At 40.7% G+C, this 18686-nt stretch overlaps 1 protein-coding gene across 2 annotated transcripts in view; it reads left to right on the top strand.

Annotated features, from left to right (window-relative positions):
• Positions 1 to 18686, top strand: part of ccdc39 (coiled-coil domain 39 molecular ruler complex subunit) — a 74242-nt gene that overhangs the window by 48715 nt on the left and 6841 nt on the right. For both annotated transcript variants that reach the window (XM_067995207.1, XM_067995208.1), the window contains exons 13-18: positions 7368 to 7576; positions 10701 to 10824; positions 12641 to 12800; positions 15056 to 15162; positions 17669 to 17809; positions 18492 to 18671. In XM_067995207.1, the coding sequence (XP_067851308.1) occupies positions 7368 to 7576; positions 10701 to 10824; positions 12641 to 12800; positions 15056 to 15162; positions 17669 to 17809; positions 18492 to 18671 (921 nt within the window). The remainder of the gene's footprint in view (positions 1 to 7367; positions 7577 to 10700; positions 10825 to 12640; positions 12801 to 15055; positions 15163 to 17668; positions 17810 to 18491; positions 18672 to 18686) is intronic.

Here is an 18686-nt window from a genome sequence, read left to right as displayed (position 1 = left end):
TTCTGGTCCCATCACTAAACTCCTTTATTTTGCAGTCAGTAAAAAAATACACAGACTAATGGTTATAACAGATTTCACCTTACCTTAACCAAACTTTAGTCCTTCCCCATTGTAAAGAAAATAATAAACTTCAACACACTGTCCTAGTTAGTGGGCTAAACTAAAATTTTGTTTTCCTTTCTGGTAAGCTGTATCTGAAATCTGACCAGCTCTATTCTTAATTTCCAACCTAGGCCCTGGCCTGCTTCTCCAGTAGCTTTTCCCAACTTACTTTGAACATGTGGGTCCTCTCAACAAGATGTTTGACATTTTGACCCCGATTCCTTCCCTGTCCAGGAGTTAGCAAGTAGAATTGCTAATTATACCAGCTACTGACCATGCCCGTGTATGGACCCCCCGTAACTCACTCCTGCAAAGTTCAGAAGGATAAGACATTCTGATCCCTAAGCTATGAATGTTTGCTTCAATGTTTTTTTTAAACTAACCTCCATAGTCTGAGGCCACCTGAACAGACGTTTCATATAGCATTTGATTCACATCCATGTGGCTGTCCTGTGAATCTGGTAATTCTTCGAATTGAGGTAATTCCTCAAAAGCAAACTTTAACTTAAAAACAAATTTTAATATACATTATACCAAGCCCCCCTTCTATGGTAAAATGGTTGAAACTTCCAAAACATGACACATGCCACGACAGGAAAGTGAACATACGACAGAAAGAAATTTCAATGGATGAAATCAAGGAACTCAATCCGTATGAAGAGTTTGGAAGGCACTGAACATATGGAGATTTAAAAAAAGGGAACAGAACTAGTGGAAGTACCATATTAAATCAAATATGATTTGCATTATATATAAAATATCCATACATACTGATTATGCACAAGTGTGTAAAACTACAAGTTGTGACTGTGCAGTACCCAAATAGCTATGTGTACTTATAGTGTACCAAATGCTCTCCTCGCAGAGCAAAGAAACTGAAGGGACCAGTAGTCACACCTAAAGAGGAGCACATACTAGAAAATTGAGTGTCACCACCTCTACTAGAAGCAGGCACCAGCACAAATACATGCAGTGCAGGACACATCAATGCAGAGGAAGCACAGGTTGACCACTGCAGGTTCATGAGGGGAAAACTGGTGCAGTTGTATCCTCCTATAGTCTGCTACGATCCTCTTCACTTTTCCTACATTTGGCTGGTCCAGTTAAGTTTCTGGTCAATGGTGACCCCCAGGATGTTGATGGTGCGGGATTCGGTGATGGTAATGCCGTTGAATGTCAAGGGGAGGTAGTTAGACTCTCTCTTGTTGGAGATGGTCATTGCCTGGCACTTGTCTGGCACGAATGTTACTTGCCACTTATCAGCCCAAGCCTGGATGTTCTCCAGGTCTTACTGCATGCGGGCACGGACTGCTTCATTATCTGAGGGGTTGCGAATGGAACTGAACACTGTGCAGTCATCAGCGAACATCCCCATTTCTGACCTTATGATGGAGGGAAGGTCATTGATGAAGCAGCTGAAGATGGTTGGGCCTAGGACACTGCCCTGAGGAACGCCTGCAGCAATGTCCTGGGGCTGAGATGATTGGCCTCCAACAACCACTACCATCTTCCTTTGTGCTAGGTATGACTCCAGCCACTGGAGAGTTTTCCCCCTGATTCCCATTGACTTCAATTTTACCAGGGCTCCTTGGTGCCACACTCGGTCAAATGCTGCCTTGATGTCAAGGGCATTCGCTCTCACCTCACCTCTGGAATTCAGCTCTTTTGTCCATGTTTGGACCAAGGCTGTAATGAGGTCTGGAGCCGAGTGGTCCTGCGGAACTCAAACTGAGCATCGGTGAGCAGGTTATTGGTGAGTAAGTGCCGCTGGATAGCACTGTCGACAACACCTTCCATCACTTTGCTGATGATTGAGAGTAGACTGATGGGGCGGTAATTGGCCGGATTGGATTTGTCCTGCTTTTTGTGGACGGGACATACCTGGGCAATTTTCCACATTGTCGGGTAGATGCCAGTGTTGTAGCTGTACTGGAACAGTTTGGCTAGAGGCACGTCTAGTTCTGGAGCACAAGCCTTCAGTACTACAGCCGGGATGTTGTCGGGGCCCATAGCCCTTGCTGTATCCAGTGCACTCAGCTATTTCTTGGTTTCACGTGGAGTGAATCGAATTGGCTGAAGACTGGCTTCTGTGATGGTGGGGATATCGGGAAGAGGCCAAGATGGATCATCCACTTGGCACTTCTGGCTGAAGATGGTTGCAAATGCTTTAGCCTTGTCTTTTGTACTCACGTGCTGGACTCCGCCATCATTGAGGATGGGGATGTTTGCAGAGCCTCCTCCTCCCGTTAGTTGTTTAATTGTCCACCACCATTCACGACTGGATGTGGCAGGACTGCAGAGCTTTGATCTGATCCGTTGGTTGTGGAATCGCTTAGCTCTATCTATAGCATGTTGTTTCCGCTGTTTAGCACGCGTATAGTTGTAGCTTCACCAGGTTGGCATCTCATTTTTAGATATGCCTGGTGCTGCTCCTGGCGTGCTCTTCTATACTCCTCATTGAACCAGGGTTGATCCCCTGGCTTGTTGGTAATGGTAGAGTGAGAAATATGCCAGGCCATGAGGTTACAGATTGTGCTTGAATACAATTCTGCTGCTGCTGATGGCCCATAGAGCCGCATGGATGCCCAGTTTTGAACTGCTAGATCTGTTCTGAATCTGTCGCATTTAGCACGGTGATATTGCCACACAACATGTTGGATGGTGTCCTCAGTGCGAAGACGGGACTTCGTCTCCACGAAGACTGTGTGGTGGTCACTCCTACCAATACTGTCATGGACAGATGCAATAGCGACAGGTAGATTGGTGAGGATGAGGTCAAGTAGGTTTTTTCCTCATGTTGGTTCGCTCACCACCTGCCGCAGGCCCAGTCTGGCAGCTATGTCCTTCAGGGCTCGGTCAGTATTGGTGCTACTGAGCCACTCTCGGTGATGGACATTGAAGTCCCCCACCCAGTGTACATTCTGTGCCCTTGCTACCCTCAGTGCTTCCTCCAAGTGGTGATCAACATGGAGGAGGACTGATTCATCAGCTGAGGGAGGACGGTAGGTGGTAATCAGCAGGAGGTTTCCTTGCCCATGTTTGACCTGGTGCCATGAGATTTCATGGGGTCTGGAGTCAACGTTGAAGTCTCGCAGGGGACTCCCTCCCTACTGTATATCACTGTACCGCCACCTCTGGTGGGTCTGTTCTGCCAGTGGGACTGGACATACCCAGGGATGCTAATGGAAGAGTCTGGGACGTTAGCTGAAAGGTATGATTCTGTGAGTATGGCTATGTCAGGCTGTTGCTTAACTAGTCTATGGGACAGCTCTCCCAATTGTGGCACAAGTCCCCAAATGTTAGCGAGGAGGACTTTGCAGGGTCGACTGGGCTTGGTTTGCCTTTGTCGTGTCCAGTGTCCAATGCCGGGTGGTCCGTCCGGTTTTATTCTTATTATGACTTTTTTAAGCGAGATTGGACAACTGAGTGGCTTGCTGGGCCATTTCAGAGGGCAATTAAGAAACAACCACAGTGCTGTGGGTCTGGAGTCACGTATAGGCCAAACCGGGTAAGGACGGCAGGTTTCCTTCCCTAAAGGACATTAGTGAACCAGATGGGTTTTTACGACAATCCGGTAGATGGAATACTCTCTACTTGCCTGGATGAGTGCAGCTGCAACAACACTCAAGAAGCTCGACACCATCCAGGACAAAGCAGCCCACTTGCTTGACACCTCATCCACCAACTTAAACATTCACTCCTTTCACCACCAGTACACCATGGCTGCAGTGTGTACCATCCACAGGATGCACTGCAGCAACTCCCAAACCTGCAACCTCTACCACCTAGAAGGACAAAGGCAGCAGGCACTTGGGAACAACATCACCTGCACATTCTCCTCCACGTCACACACCATCCTGACTTGGAAATATATTTCCGTTCCTTCATCATCGCTGGGTCAAAATCCTGGAACTCCCTACTTAACAGCACTGTAGGAGAACCTTCACCACACGGACTGCAGCGGTTCAAGAAGGCGGCTCACCATCACCTTCTCAAGGGCAATTAGGGATGGGCAATAAATGCTGACCTTGCCAGCGACGCCCACATCCCATGAACGAATAAAAAGAAATGTAATATTTCCAAGATTGCTGATAACACAAAACTAGGTGGGATTGTGAGGAAGATGCAAAGATGCTTCAAGACAACTTAGACAAGTTGAGTGAGTGGGCAAATACAAGACAGGCGCAGTATAATGTGGATAAATGTGAAGTTATCCACTTCGGAAGGAAAAACAGAAAGGCAGAGTATTATTTAAATGGTGATAGATTGGGAAATGTTGATGTACAAAGGGACCTGGGTGTCCTTGTATACCAGTCATTGAAAGCAAACATGCAGGTGCAGCAAGCAGTTAGGAAGGCAAATGGTATGTTGGCCTTCATTGCAAGAGGATTTGAATACAGGAGCGAGGATGTCTTACAGCAGTTATACAGGGCCTTGGTGAGACCACACCTGGAGTATTGTGTGCAGTTTTGGTCTCCTTACCTAAGAAAGGGTATATTTGCTATGGAGGGAATGCAGCGAAGGTTCACCAGACTGATTCCTGGGATGGCAGGACTGTCGTATGAGGAGAGATTGGGTCGACGCGGCCTGTATTCACTCGAGTTTAGAAGAATGAGAGGGGATCTCATTGAAACATATAAAATTCTGACAGGGCTAGACAGACTGGATGCAGGGAGGATGTTTCCCCTGGCTGGGGGGTCCAGAACGAGGGGTCACAGTCTCAGGATAGTGGTAGAATATTTTGGACTGAGATGAGGAGAAATTTCTTCACTGAGGGTGGTGAACCTGAGGAATTCTCTACCACAGAAGGCTGTGGCGGCCAAGTCACTGAATATATTTAAGAAGCAGATAGATAGATTTCTAGACACAGAAGGCATCAAAGGATACGGAAAGAGAGCGGGAATATGGTATTGAGATAGAGGATCAGTAATGATCATATTGAATGGCGGAGCAGGCTCGAAGGACTGAATGGCCTACTCCTGCTCCTATTTTCCATGTTTCTATGGTCTTCAGAAGTATTCTCACCACTGCTGTCAGGCTGACTGGCCTGTAGTTACTGGGTTTATTCTTCTCCCCTTTTTTGAATACGGGTGTAAATATTTGCAACCGTCCAGTCCTCTGGCACCTCTCCCATATCCAAGGAGTTTTGAAAGATTGTGGCCAGAGCTTTTGCTATTTCTGCCCATACTTCCCTCAGGAACCTAGGATGCATCCCATCTGGACTGGGTGACTTTGCTACTTTGAGTCAGACTGGAATAAAGAGTGTTCAACATATCCTACAAAAAGACAAGCATTGCTGGACTATGCATGTTTTTCTGTCAGTTTACCTGTTAACAGCTCAGCCCAGTTTAACGTGTTCAGCCTATGTCTCATTTCTTCAAAGTCAGCCTTACTTAAGTTTAAAACCTTGGTTTGTGTGTGATCTTTCTCCTTCTTGTACTTAATATCAAACTCTATCATGTTATGGTCACTGTTTGCAAGATACTTCCTTACTATTAGATTATTAATTAATTCTGGTTTGCTACACTTTACTAAATCTAGTATGGCCTGTTCCCATATTGGTTCTAAACCATATTGTTTCAGAAAACTGTCCTGGATACACTCCAGAAATGCATTGCCTTTGCGACTTGAGCTATTTTACATCTCCCAGTCTATGAAAATTACAACTAGTGGGCAGGTACAAAAAGCAATCAAAAAGTCTTATGGAATCTCAAGGGGGCTGGATTACAAAGGGCAGGAAGTTATCCTTCAGTTGTATCGGACCATGATCAGACCCCATCTGGAGTACTGCATTCAGTTTTCGGCACCACACCTCAGGAAGGATATATTGGCCTCAAAGAGGGTGCAGTATGATACCGGGGCTTTTAGGAGGGAAATCGGGAAGCACTTTTTCACACAGGGTAGTAGAAATCTGGAATTCTCTCTCCCAAAAGTCTGGATGCTTGGACAATTGGAGCTTTCAAGACTGAGATCGATCGATTTTTGTTAGGTAAGAATATCAAGGGATATGGAGCTAAGGCAGGTAAATGGAGTTGAGGTACAGATCTAATTGAATGGCGGAGCAGGCTTAAGGAGCTGAACAGCCTACTCCTGTTCCTAAAGCTTATATTTTCTTTGATTGATGCTGTCTCTTACCTCCGGTACAAAGCAGTCTGCTTCATCAGCACCCCATCTACTGACTTAAACATCCACTCCCTCCACCATCAGTGTACCATGCAATCCTATCTACAGGATGCGCTGCAGTAATTCGCCAGGACTTCTTCGGCAGCATTTCCCAAATCCACGACCTTCACCACCTAGAAGATCAAGGGCAGCAGGTACGTGGGAACACCATCACCTCCAAGTCACACAGCATCCTAACTTAGACATATATTGTCATTCCTTCATTGTCGCTGGGTCAAAATCCTGGAACTTCCTACAAAGCAGCATTGTGGGAGCACCTTCACCACACAAACTGCAGTGGTTCAAGAATAATACCCACCACCACCTTCTCAAGGGCAACTAGGGATGGGCAATAAATGCCGGCATTGTCAGTAACGCCCACATCGCAAGAATATCAAAAAATCACTTTCTCAGATAAGACAGCTATTTGTCACCGTGTCTCAAGGCCCTCGGAAGGCCAGTTTCTCAACAAATCTTTCAGAATGGATAGTGGAGTGCATTCTCCAATGTTATTACCTCTGTCAAGAAACCTAGCAAATTAAAGGTTATTCCACTGCTTCTTGAGCATCCTTGATACAGATATCCATTGACCGTATAATTCCGTATATTTAGCAAACATTACTGCTTCGATTTAGCAGTGGATGATAATACCGTTGGTAAATCTACAGCGACAGCTAGGATCTCTTTGACCACCCCCCCTCCCCCATCATCCCTCCTGCTCCCAAGTATTACTGGATTAATATCAAGTTGATTGTGGAGGATGGGGAATGAGGAAGATAGATTACCTACCTTGTAGATTCTTTTTCATTTTTCCACATACAGCGATCCACCCTGACCCCCATTTATCTCCTTATGCCTTGCAGTGGGTTCATGTAATAATTATTAGGTTTTTTATGTTATTGGTCAAAAACAAACTGTTGTGCTAATACTTGTCTTTTACACAGAGGGAAAGCAAATACCTTGTGGGTTAATACCATCTAATGTATCCCTGCATTGGTAGATTGATTTGGCTATGATTTTTTAAAAATTAATTGTTACACAAGTGAAGAATTAACCATGAAATGTTATTCACAACAATGCTGACTTTTCTATTCATCCTTTAGGATTTAATGATTGAAGATAACCTTTTAAAGCTGGAGGTCAAACGTCTACGGGACATGCTCCACAACAAAGCAGATGATGTGCTCTCCTTAGAGAAACGAAAATTGCAGCTTGAGACAGCAATGAAAGAGAGGGCTGAAGAAATCAAGATTCACACGGATATACTGCAAATGCAGATCAAGCACATTGAGCAGGAACAGCAAGGTATTAGGTAGGTCATCTCTCAAATTTACATCATACATTCAATTCATAATTTTATCAGCAACATTTTTCTTTTAGTTATAAATACAAATAACACATATTTGTTCTATTATGTGCATGTCAAATAAGTAGTTTGAAACATATTTAGAAGAGTTTGTGTTGTGTACCTGATTTGAATTCAGAATTACAATGCACCCAGTTGACTCCTATTATAAATTCAAATTTAGTCATTACCTCTCAACGCATAATCCAGACTCAAACATAACATTTTGCTTAGTTTTAATGGCCTCATTTTACCTAAAAGACTGCAACGCATTTCCAAAAGATTCTTTTATCTGCAGAATGATTGAGTTGAATGGGCTGAGATGTACATGACAAATTGATAATTTGTTCAAATTTAATCTTCACCCAAAATCTCTGCAAACTCATTTAACACTACATCCTGCCTGTTGAAAGTCAGAAATTATCAACCCTTGTATAACTTTCTCCTTGTCCCAGCTGAACCTCCGTTAATGTCAAAAGATACTGAAACTTGATAAGAAGAATCCTTAATTAGTAGAGTTATGATAAAAGTGTTCATATTTGTCATAATTTGGTTTGGTTGAACTTCTTTCTGAATAAATACTGGCAACCAAGATATCACTCCAAGTCACACACCATCCTGACTTGGAAATATAGCGACGTTCCTTCATCGTCGCTGGGTCAAAATCCTGGAACTCCCCGACCTAACAGCACTTGGGAGAACCTTCACCACAAGGACTGCAGTGGTTCAAGAAGGGGGCTCACCACCACCTTCTCAAGGGCAATTAGGGATGGGCAATAAATGCTTGCTTTGCCAGCGATGCCCACGTCCCATGAACGAATTAAAAAAGATATTACACACTGAAAAAATAAATACATCTGTTACATACAATAATCATTTTTAACACCCCAAAGATGAAGTGAACCTTTCAAAGCTGAAAGGTTGTGAACATATATGTGAAAAAGAGGGTGAGGAAAGACCACAGGCCCATCAATGCTTATGCTGTCTATTAGATGGTGCAAGCTCGTGTGCTACCAACCTCAGTCAGTAGAAATATGAAATCCTGGGGGAGCTAAAGAGAAAAGAAACAGTCACCAATTTCAGGGAAAACTCAATTCCTTCCTTGACTTTTTACATTGTCCAATATGTTAGTCACTGGCCACATGTGGTAAATTGGGAATCCAGATGTGGTCAATTACATTTCTGATTAGTAAATAAAAAATAAATAGGCACAGTCATTGGGCCTGTGATCTCAATACTCATTCACACAGTGTATGCATTTGTAAACAATTTTACAACACCAAGTTATAGTCCAGCAATTTTATTTTAAATTCACAAGCTTTCGGAGGCTTCCTCCTTCCTCAGGTATGCATGTGTACTTTAATCTTTTTGTGCGTTTGTTGGTAAAATGTTAAGATGAAAAGTAGTGTGTGCAGATGTATTTTTGATTGTTATGAATGCTTTACTTCCTTGGTTACTGAAAGGTGGTAGATGTTTAAACATACACAGTGTTGTGCATTTACCTGTATTGTGTGAGTGTATGTCAGGCATTGTCTGCTAAAATTAGTGAATGTGGCTAAACCAGTGTCGCTGTAACCCCAACTGGCTAGTTAACGATTTTTATTGGACAGCACAATTCTAAGGCAATCAAGCAATCTTCAGGAGACCATAGTTACACTTGGCGCATCACTAAATATATCTAATTCACCACGCCAACCTGATACATTCCAGTGTCCTTAGGAACATAACCGTGTACAGGAGAGGTAAAGACCATTTATATTCATCGGGCTGGTCCAGAAAAATCAGACTTCAGATTAATATTTTACCTTTTTTTTTTACATTTCAGTAGTCCTGATTGCCAAAAAGAGTAATCATCACCCTCATGAAACTTATGAAATTCTTCACTTCCAATGCCTCCTCTATACGAAGCAGTTATATCTTAATGGTATATTCACCTTTCAGTCTGAGCTTGAAGCAGCACTAGAGGTTGTGCTCTCATTGAACATCTCTCTGGAAACAAGTTTATCTAATTCCCTTTAGGATATTAAATACCTCTAAGTTCATCTCCAAGTTGCCTTTTTACCAATGTAATCATTTTTATACCCATAGTCCTACCATATAACATAGTTACCCTCCTTCACAAGCCAAAATTACCCTTTGTGGTATAATGCCAAGAACTATACACAATATGCAAACTAGTTACAAGAATAATTTATTAGATTCCCAAATGAGAAGGTTGTAAGTTTCAGTATTAGTTTTGGTTAATATTCATATTTACTGAATGAATTTCAGCAGTTGTTTTGTCAATCAGTTGGAGGATTACTGTGACATTTGAGTGTCCTATCTCATGTGGAGGAAGCCAGTAGTCGACACCACAACTTCCTGCCATTTGTTTCAGGAGGGGTAGTTGCTGCTTTACTACATAAGTCCAGAATACACAATTGTCAGAGAAGAAAGCACGACTACAAAAGGCAGCTGCAGAGAATTCACCCGTACAGTGCTTTAGGAAATGTACTTGTCGTGGCCCACTCAGGCTTCAGATCTGGAGATGAGTATACGTGTTTGACATATCCCCTTCCACATTAAATACACCAAAAGTAAATCTTTGCATTCCAGGCTTTTGTTTGACTGAAAATTTGACGTTTAAAATTGGGTTTCAGTCAATGAAAACCTAGCTTTTTGAAAGTTGCTTCTGGTAAAACCGTTCAAAGGGTTTTTGTTAAGTAAAATAGGGCATGAAAAAGATAGATTTAGATTGAAAAATAATGAAAATAAATTTTAAAAAGGCAATGTGGAAACAGGGGAGAAATGGGGGTAAAGGGGGACAAGAGGCTGAGTAGAATTTTATTTTTAATTAAATTGTATTGAAAATTTGTTTTAATAGTTCATGCTGGTTTTACAGTAATAATCCTACTTTTGACATCTGAGTAGTTTTATTACTGCAATATCGGTTTGATTCCGTGTCTGAGACTGGAATTTCTCTGGATATGGTGGCAAACTTAAGTGGGGAAAATACAAATTTGAAATATAAAGTTGCTGAATGGTTCAAATACATTTGTGTTTACTGCATTTGGCTCCATATTATTTTATGTAGTTTTCTCTCTTAAATTAGTGCTGAATTACATGAAAGATTTTCAAAAATTGATAAAATGAAGAAGAGGTACGAACTTCTGTTGGTTACAATGGAACCTCCCGAGGGTGAAGAAGAAAGATCTCAGGCCTATTATGTAATTAAGGTAAAAAGTACATTGTGTATTTACAGATGTAACATTTGGGAAAATGAAAAATGTTGATATTTTTTCATTGCCATAATGAAACCATGTAACTAAGATGCTCCGACCTCTGAATGGATGTTGCCACAATTACATATTGTGGTAAGTATTTGAATTGCAAAGAGAAAATAATGAACAACACTTTCAAAGGAAGGTCATTTATTTTAACTGTGTTAAATATACGCACTATTCCAGTTAACTTATTTTCTTCTCTGATTGTACAGTTCTTTTTCATTTCTTGCCAATTTGCTCTCCTTCCGTCCTCCACCGAAGGTGTTTATTCCTTGTTGAGTTTTGATTCAATGGCCACTGCAACCTGTATGAGCCTCAACAGTGAGTGTTTGCAGTTTACTTGACCATGGGGCATGAAACCTGATCATGTCCTGAAAGTACTGACAATCGCTTCCTGCAGAAAATGGGATTTTACCCTTCCTAACCAAGGGCCACTGAGACCAACAGTAGTGTCCCTATCACCATTCCTGCTGAGATGAGCTAACTGCACAGACTGGGGATCAAACATGGTCCATTTTTCTGGAAGTAATATCATGAGGCATCATGCATTTGATTGCATGATTTGATAAAGAACAGTGATATCTTACCAGCCACTGAGATATGTAAAGCTGTCTAAATGAACTGTTCCATTTTTTTTTCTGTTTACATTTAATTAACAGCCTCTACTTGATAACCAGGCTCAGATTGGAACCTGCTGTGTAGGGATCTGTGGATTGAAACTGATGTCCTCGCATTCACCACACTGGAGTGCTAACAGATCTTCTTTCTGCATCATGATAATACTAGGGATTTATGAATAATGGAAATCAAATGTGCCACAGACAATGTCTCAATTAAGTTAAATCAAATAACGAGTCTTTGTTCTAGTATGAGAACAACTTCATTAGTCAGTAATCCAAACCACAAAATTGCATTGATCACTATAAAATAGGTGATCAAAATGGAACATAGGAATTCTTTGATGAAAAAAGACCACGGTTCATCTTGTTCGCTTTTTAGCATCCTGGTAGTCGCATGATGCAATAATGGAGTTGTTGACTAATCATGGCAATCAATCTCCATCAATTAGTCTGTAACAGACTGAGACATGAGGCGAGGAAACCCTGAGTGGTGAAAAGCTTGAGGAACCTTGGGTCCAAAGTCACCTGTTCCTCCCAAGCATGCTACATGCTAAATAGTTTCTGATTTCTTTAACAGTCCTTAGAAAATAAATTTGCTTATCTCCCAGATGGCAAGAATTTTTCTAATTATTATTGAATAATTACCTAGATTTGCGGCCATGGTTGTGGGGGGGGGGGGGAGAGATGGTGTGGTCATGGTACATTGAACATCTTTTGCCCTCAGCTTCTGTGATAAAGTGCATATTTTCAGTCAGAATATTGTGGTTTCCAGCCCTACTTCAAGACTTGGGCTGGCACTCCAGTGCAGTTCTGAGAGAGTGCTGCATTATCAGACATGCCGTCCTTCAAATGAAACATTAAACTGAGGTCCCATCTGTCTGTTCCAGTGTTTCAGGAGGACATCAAAGATTCCACAGCACTATTTCAAGGCCATGAAGTTGTCCTGATATCCTCGTCAACATTCCTTCCCCAACCAACCCCACCAAACAGAATAAATGGTCATACTTTGTTGCCGTTTGTGGGATTTTGCTGTGTGCAAAATGGTTGCCATGTTTGCCTTTATAACATTTTAGTCATTTTCGAGACACATTAATGTGCAATATAAAGCCAAGTTTTTTTCTCATTTCTTTTTACCTTAATGCATTTAGGCTGCCCAAGAGAAAGAGGAACTTCAGAGTCAGGGGGATGAGCTTGATGCTAAAATTTCCAAAGCTGAAAAAGAATTAAGAGCCCTGGAGAATACGTTACAACTCCTCAATAATCAAAATACAACATACCGAAAATCTTTCAACAGGGTCACAGAAACAAGTATGTCCTTTCCCACAGCTTTTAAACGAGACAGAAATAATTGCTGTTTTTTTAAAAAAGAACTGTGTTCAAATTGTTGAAGATAGTATCTATGTGGAAATTCCTACTTCATTTTTGCTAATGCTTACATGACTCGTCTCATCAAAAGAATTCAAAGAAAAATGAAAGACACACACAAAATACAATGTTATTTTAGAACTCCCCTTCCAGACATTGATTTTCTGAAAACACAGGGGGAAGAAATTGAATCCAGCAATTGTCGTTTTTAGGGCACAGAGGTCAAAAGCACCAAATTTGCCCCAAGGATACCAAAAATAGTTCTGACCCCATTTTGGACCGGGTGAATTTTTTTAGGCCGCCACCTAAAACAGGGGTTAGTCAACTTGCATATGTTAATGAACAGCCTAACACCTGTTTTAGGACCCCTCTGGGAAATTGGGCTGCCCTGAGCAAAGCAGGCCCTGGCATGGATACAGCTGCCACCAAAAAGTAAGTTTAAACAAAAATTTCAGCTTGATGTGGAGCCAGGAGGAGTGCTCCTTCAGACTCGACAGCACTCCTGAAAACCACTGCCAGCCTGCAATCGTCTCCCCTACCCCTCCTGGGATATAAAGGGAAGGACTTTTGGAGATGGTGCAATTGATTGGATTGAGATTCAACTAGTGGTATGGATTTTTCAGCCAAATTTATGCCTGAATATCATATGGGGCCAGAATTTGCTGTCAAAATAACGGTGAGATTAATGGCGCTCATTGTTATTTAGGCCCAAATGCTGAAGCAACTTCAGGCAAGGGGCAGATGCGGGATATCCAAAAGTTGCTGCTCGAATACACGCTCCGCCGTTAGCTTCGCGGAAACAGCAACTCATTGTCTGCCTCACCACTGAAGTGCATTGAATGGCGTGAAGTTGTTGTATTTGCGCGGTAGATACGAACTAAACTCACCACAGAAAGTTAAGTTTTGTCCATTTCAGTCTAAGCACCCTTTTAATGACATCTTAAGTGTTAATTACTGCCAGTCAACCTTTCTGGCCCTGAAAATTAACCATTACAAGTGTGGAGTCTCATTCCTTCAGGTTTTAATTGTTGTTGCAGATTTTAAAAATGTAAAATTTTTAAGAAATTACTTTTCCTTTGTCTCTTTTTTCTATCTCTCTTAATCCAATCTTTCTTTCCCTCTCTTTATTTCTCTTCCTGTACCTGATCTGACATTGAATTCACTCACTCAATTTACACTTCCTTCTCAGTCTACGCGCTGTTAATTTCGCAATCCTTTAGTCTGATCGGTTAAGGAGACACACTGTTGCTTGCCTTGTTCACTCAGGTCCCAGATGCCCTGTTTCCCCCGTCGTGATGTTATCAGCTCGCACTTTCGGCAACTTGCCACGCTAAAAATGTTAAAATCTAAATGTGCAAAGGCAAGGCTAACTAACAGCACATTATGGCCCAAGGTCATTGAAAGGACAAATAAAAAGAAAAAAAAAAACAGGTTTTCAATTCTAAGGAAGGGTCTTGTACTCAAAACAACCTGAATTTTCTTTTTACACTTGCTGTTTTTGTTTCATTAAAGGGTCAGTTATTTACTCGATTGATGACTAGGGCTATCCTACTTATGAGAAATAGAGATATCTTGGGCTGGAACCTGCTGAAAAAATAATGGCGTGTGAATGACGCGTGCTGTTATTGTGTAAAGCGGCCAGCAAATTCAGGGGAATTCGCACATACGGCATCTCGCCCTTAGCCTCCCTGTTATTTTTAAGGACTTGCTGGATTTGCACATTAATTGCCCATTAAACTTACTACAGAAAGTTAAGTCTAATAATTAATAGCACAAGTATCCTTTTAACGACATGATAGTTGTTAATGATTGCCAATCAACCTCTCTGGCCCAGAAAGTGAATAATTTAAACTGAGGAGTCTCATTCCTTCAGGTAGTTGGAGGTTTTAAAAATGTCAAATTTGAATTTTTTTCTTACATTTCCTTTCTGTCTCTCTTTTTTTCTCTCCTTTAATCCAATCTTTCTTTTCCTCTCTGTACCTGGTTTAACTCTAATTCACCCTCCTTTTCAGTCATTCCTCTGTTTATTTCTCAATCCTTACATCTCATTGGTTAAGGAGATACACAGTTGATCCCACCATTCACTGAGGTCCCAGATGCAATACATTTGACTTGCCTCCCTAACTTTTTAAAAAAACTACTGAATTCAACATTTTCAAATAACTTAAATGTACAATTTTTTTATATAACAATGTAAGGTGAAGAGTATGAGGATAAATTAAAGCTGGAGGAACAAAAACGGGCCATTGATGAAAAATACAGATACAAGCGCAGGCAGATACGGGAGCTTCAGGAAGACATTCAGGTAATGGTTTAAAATAATGATGTTCCCAACAATACAGTTGACACATTGGAAAGCTAATTGAATTGTACTCCTATGGAAGTTTTCAGATAAATTCAGTTCTCATGACAACTCTCAACAGGTTATTAAAACCTTATTAAATCCTAGAAATGATTCAGAAATGCGAATCAACAACTTGCATTTTACTGTCAAACTGATGCTGTTCCACTGGATGATGTCATGGATTAATCAGATCATTTAAAAAATGACAGATTCTACAGCGAGCAGAACTATTATTTGCATGAATGTAAAGAAACAGATTTTAAATTTTAAATGGAATCAATTACTTGTCAGTTATTTCAAGTATTGATTGATACAACAGAAATTTGGCATGATTAATCTTAAATGTAAAATTACTAAGTGCCCTGATGGTCATTCCAACATGTTGAATATTTTATATCTGATGGGGTTGTTGAATGAAAATTGTGCAAATGAGTCATTCGTATACAAATATGAATGTTTAGAAATTAGCTCCTACTATATATCAGAGGAGCAGCGAGGACTTTTAGTTTTTGTTTTGTACACCAGTTTATACTTACATCCCTCTTAATATGGTGAGGCACATACATGTTGATCAAGGAGTTAGACTGCAGAAAGCTAGTCTTATCCACAAGTAGTGCTGATCAGGTTCAACCAATTAAAAAATAAGAAAATTTGCATTTCTTTAACACTTTTTACCTCTTCAGGACATCCCAAAACACTTTACAGCCAATTATTTACTTTTGAAGTGCAGTTACTGGTGTTGTATAGGCAAAATGCGACAGCTAGTTTGTGCACAGCAATGACCCACAAACAGCAATGGGCCAGAAATCACTCCCGAAATAACGAAGGAGCTCAACAACACACTCAGTTTTTAGTGGTGAATTGAAGGAGCAAGTTCCTGCATTTGCACATGCGCAGTGAAACATGGGAATCCGGAACTTGCTCCTAGTGGTTCGCCGGTAATATGACAGCTTCGAATTAAAGGGCCATTGCACTGCAATCAGAAAAATCATTGACAAAGTGCCAACTTGCTTATCTGCCCAGCTGGAATGTAACTAATTACGCCACCAAACAAGTATGCTTAAAAATACCAGGTCTAAACGAAGTTTTAACAGCACAGTTAGTCTTAATGACTGCCCAAAACTAAAAATTAATTTTTAAAAAATGTGGAGTTTCATATGACTCCTTATTTTAATAGATTTTGATCATTAAAAACTTTTTAAAAACTAAAACGTAAAAAAAAATTTTAAACTTTCCCTTCTGAATTTTTAATTCAATTATTTGGCTTTTTATTAAAAATTAAAATTTTATTCACAATGACATCCAGAATACTAACTTTAAATGAACACAGTCTGCTTGCCTGCTTGAGCAATGCAGCCTGATTCTGTGGGCGTGACTTTTCTTCCTGATAGATTTTTGTGGGCGTGTCTTCTCCTCAGACCTTTTCAGCTGCGCGGCAACACACGCTGCTCAGAGGCTGGGTTGATAGCACACATATTGCTTAAAGTTCAAATTTAAGCAATTCAGTGCCACAGAGTCCACAATAAGTATTTTCATTAATTTAATTCGCAGGAGCTGTGGTGAACGTTGCCTCGCCACTTTGTGCAATTTCTGGCCCAATGAGATGATAAACCAGTTAGTCTGTTTGGTGAAGGATAATATTGGCCAGGACACCAGAAGAACTTCCCTGCTTTTCTTTGTAGAGTGAGACAGGACCTAGTACACCCACTTGAAAGGATAGATGGGGCCTCAGTTTAAAATCTCATCCAAAAGATGGCATCTCCGACAATGCAGTAGTCCTGAGAACTGCACTGAAGTGTCAACCTATATTATGTGCTAGAGTGGAGCTTAAACCCATGACCTTGTGTTGGAAAGCTGTTACTAAAGCTTATCATATCATTTACCGGCAGTGGTTTTCCAGCACATTTAGTTCGGTTATAAGTCAATCCATAGGAGGACTTTTGAGTTCCAGTCCACCATTAAGAATGAATGAAAGAACTTTCATTTATATAGTGCCTTTCACAACCTCAGGATGTCCCAAAGTGTTTCATAGCCAATGAAATACTTGTTCATTGCAATCACTGTTGTAATGTGGGAAAAGGTGGCAGCCAATTTGTGTACAGCAAGGTCCTACGAACAGTAATAAGATAAATTACCAATCAATCTGTTTTAGTGATGTTGGGCGAGAGATTAATATAGGCCAGGACACTGGGAGAACTCCCAGCTCTTCTTCAAAATTGTACCATGGGATGTTTTATGTCCACCTGAGTGTAGACAGGGCCTTAGTTTAACGTCGCATCCGAAAGACAGTGCAACGCTCCCTCAGTACTGAAAGAAATCTGTGAACATTTCTGCATGGATATATTTTAAGGATCAGGAAAAGCATTAAGATGACTAAATGAGCAAATTTTCTTCACAATCATCCACCCCTCCCCCAACCCCAAAATGAAAGGTTATCAAGTGTGAAACTTTGTGGCTTTTCCTTCAGAGCATGACAAGCACCTTAGACAATCTGCTGCGGCAAGAATCAGCATTCCATGGGATGGCTAAAGATAAACAGGATGAAAGCATGCATCTCAGAAAAGAGTTGGATGACCAGAAACTCAAACTGGAAAGGGTGACAAAACACGTGTGTATATCTAAATATTACTGTTTGTAGCATTGTGTCAGTATCGGATTCTTTCAAACTGCTTTTACGCTCTGAAACCAGTGTACTTTACAAATTGGTAGTGGTTTCGACCTTGTCAATTGTTAATGTGCTTCACAGCAACATAAAATCTTAAATATTTATCCAATGACAATGTTGTAGCTTGACAAAATAAGAATAGGTTACCTGCTTGAATTTCAGGTAAATGAATATAATCTAGTATTTTGTATAATACTGTACAGTTGATCTGTAAGCAGTGGAAAATACAGTAATTACAGGTTTAAACAGACACAAGCAGAGCTAGAAAATTCTAGTTGTTTATCAAATTGAAAACAAGTAACCTTTTTAAATCTCCATCTCCAAACATTAATTTAATTCACTACCTTCTTGCATCAGAATTGATCGACTGCAAGAACCCTCACCCACACAAAGGCATAGCCTGTTATTCTTTTTCAGAATTAATTTCCTCTAAACTTTTTTGGGATAAAATAATTAAGTCCAATTTGCTACAGGGAACGTAACTTTCAAAACATTTTCCAGCACTGATAAATTCTTATGTGAGATTTCCTTTCTTCTTGTACTATTTGTCCAAGATTATCATAATCTGTGATATTTGTACGCTTAAAAAAAATTCTAAATGTTGGATCAATTTTCAAAATAACAGTGCTCAAAGGTGGTCAGAGATGTTCGTTCCGCCAAGAAAAGTCTGGGAGAAACCCAAGAGGAGCAAGATATTGATCTACGTGAACTACGAGATTTTAACAGGTCATTGAACAAGTTATTAGCAGATGCAATGGATGATTGTCCAAGTTTGGCTGCGGATCTTCAACTTTACTTTGAACAGGTAAAACAATCAATA

The sequence above is a fragment of the Heptranchias perlo genome, chromosome 13 (assembly GCF_035084215.1).
Source record: "Heptranchias perlo isolate sHepPer1 chromosome 13, sHepPer1.hap1, whole genome shotgun sequence".
NCBI classification, from domain to species: Eukaryota; Metazoa; Chordata; class Chondrichthyes; order Hexanchiformes; family Hexanchidae; genus Heptranchias; species Heptranchias perlo.
The sequence above is the reverse complement of the archived record's forward strand: the minus strand, read 5'-3'. Positions and strand labels throughout refer to the sequence as shown.